Raw genomic sequence first — 590 nt, forward strand, 5'->3', positions numbered from 1 at the left:
GATGTTATTAGAGATTATCATGTGATGATCGGACGTGACGAGGGGGGGGGTGAGCTATCATGCGATGTTATTAGAGATTATCATGTGATGATCGGACGTGACGAGGGGGGGGGTGAGCTGTCATGCGATGTTATTAGAGATTATCGTGTGATGATCAGTTTTTACCTCGGCATTGAGATCAGGGAAAGCGTCGCGCAGGAACTCCAGCTTCCTCCTCTCCTTCCTGTTGAGATTCCCGCTCCCCGCTCCGTCGCCACGACAACCGTCGCCGCCGGCATCATCGTCATCGTCGTCACTGCTGTTAGCGATGCGAATGCGACGTCTCTTCACGGGTTTCACGCCGGAATCCGACATGGAATTATCGCTGTCGGAACGCACTCTCCTAATCCTACCTGTGGAGCAGGAGTACATTAACAACTGTACAGTTAACAACTGTACATTAACAACTGTACATTAACAACTGTACATTATCAGCTGTACATTACACATGTTACATTATCACTGGTACATTAACAACTGTACATTAACAACTGTACATTATCAGCTGTACATTACACATGTTACATTATCACTGGTACATTAACAACTGT

The 590-nt window shown here is 46.4% G+C and overlaps 1 protein-coding gene across 1 annotated transcript in view; it reads right to left on the reverse strand.

Moving 5' to 3' along the window:
- Positions 1 to 120: 120 nt before the first annotated feature.
- Positions 121 to 590, reverse strand: part of LOC106810802 — a 2,582-nt gene continuing 2,112 nt past the window's right edge. Inside the window, exon 4 of the mRNA XM_014814256.1 lies at positions 121 to 392. Within this exon, the coding sequence (XP_014669742.1) occupies positions 121 to 392 (272 nt within the window). The remainder of the gene's footprint in view (positions 393 to 590) is intronic.

The sequence above is a fragment of the Priapulus caudatus genome, unplaced genomic scaffold (genome assembly GCF_000485595.1).
Source record: "Priapulus caudatus unplaced genomic scaffold, Priapulus_caudatus-5.0.1 Scaffold475, whole genome shotgun sequence".
Lineage (NCBI taxonomy): Eukaryota > Metazoa > Priapulida > Priapulimorpha > Priapulimorphida > Priapulidae > Priapulus > Priapulus caudatus.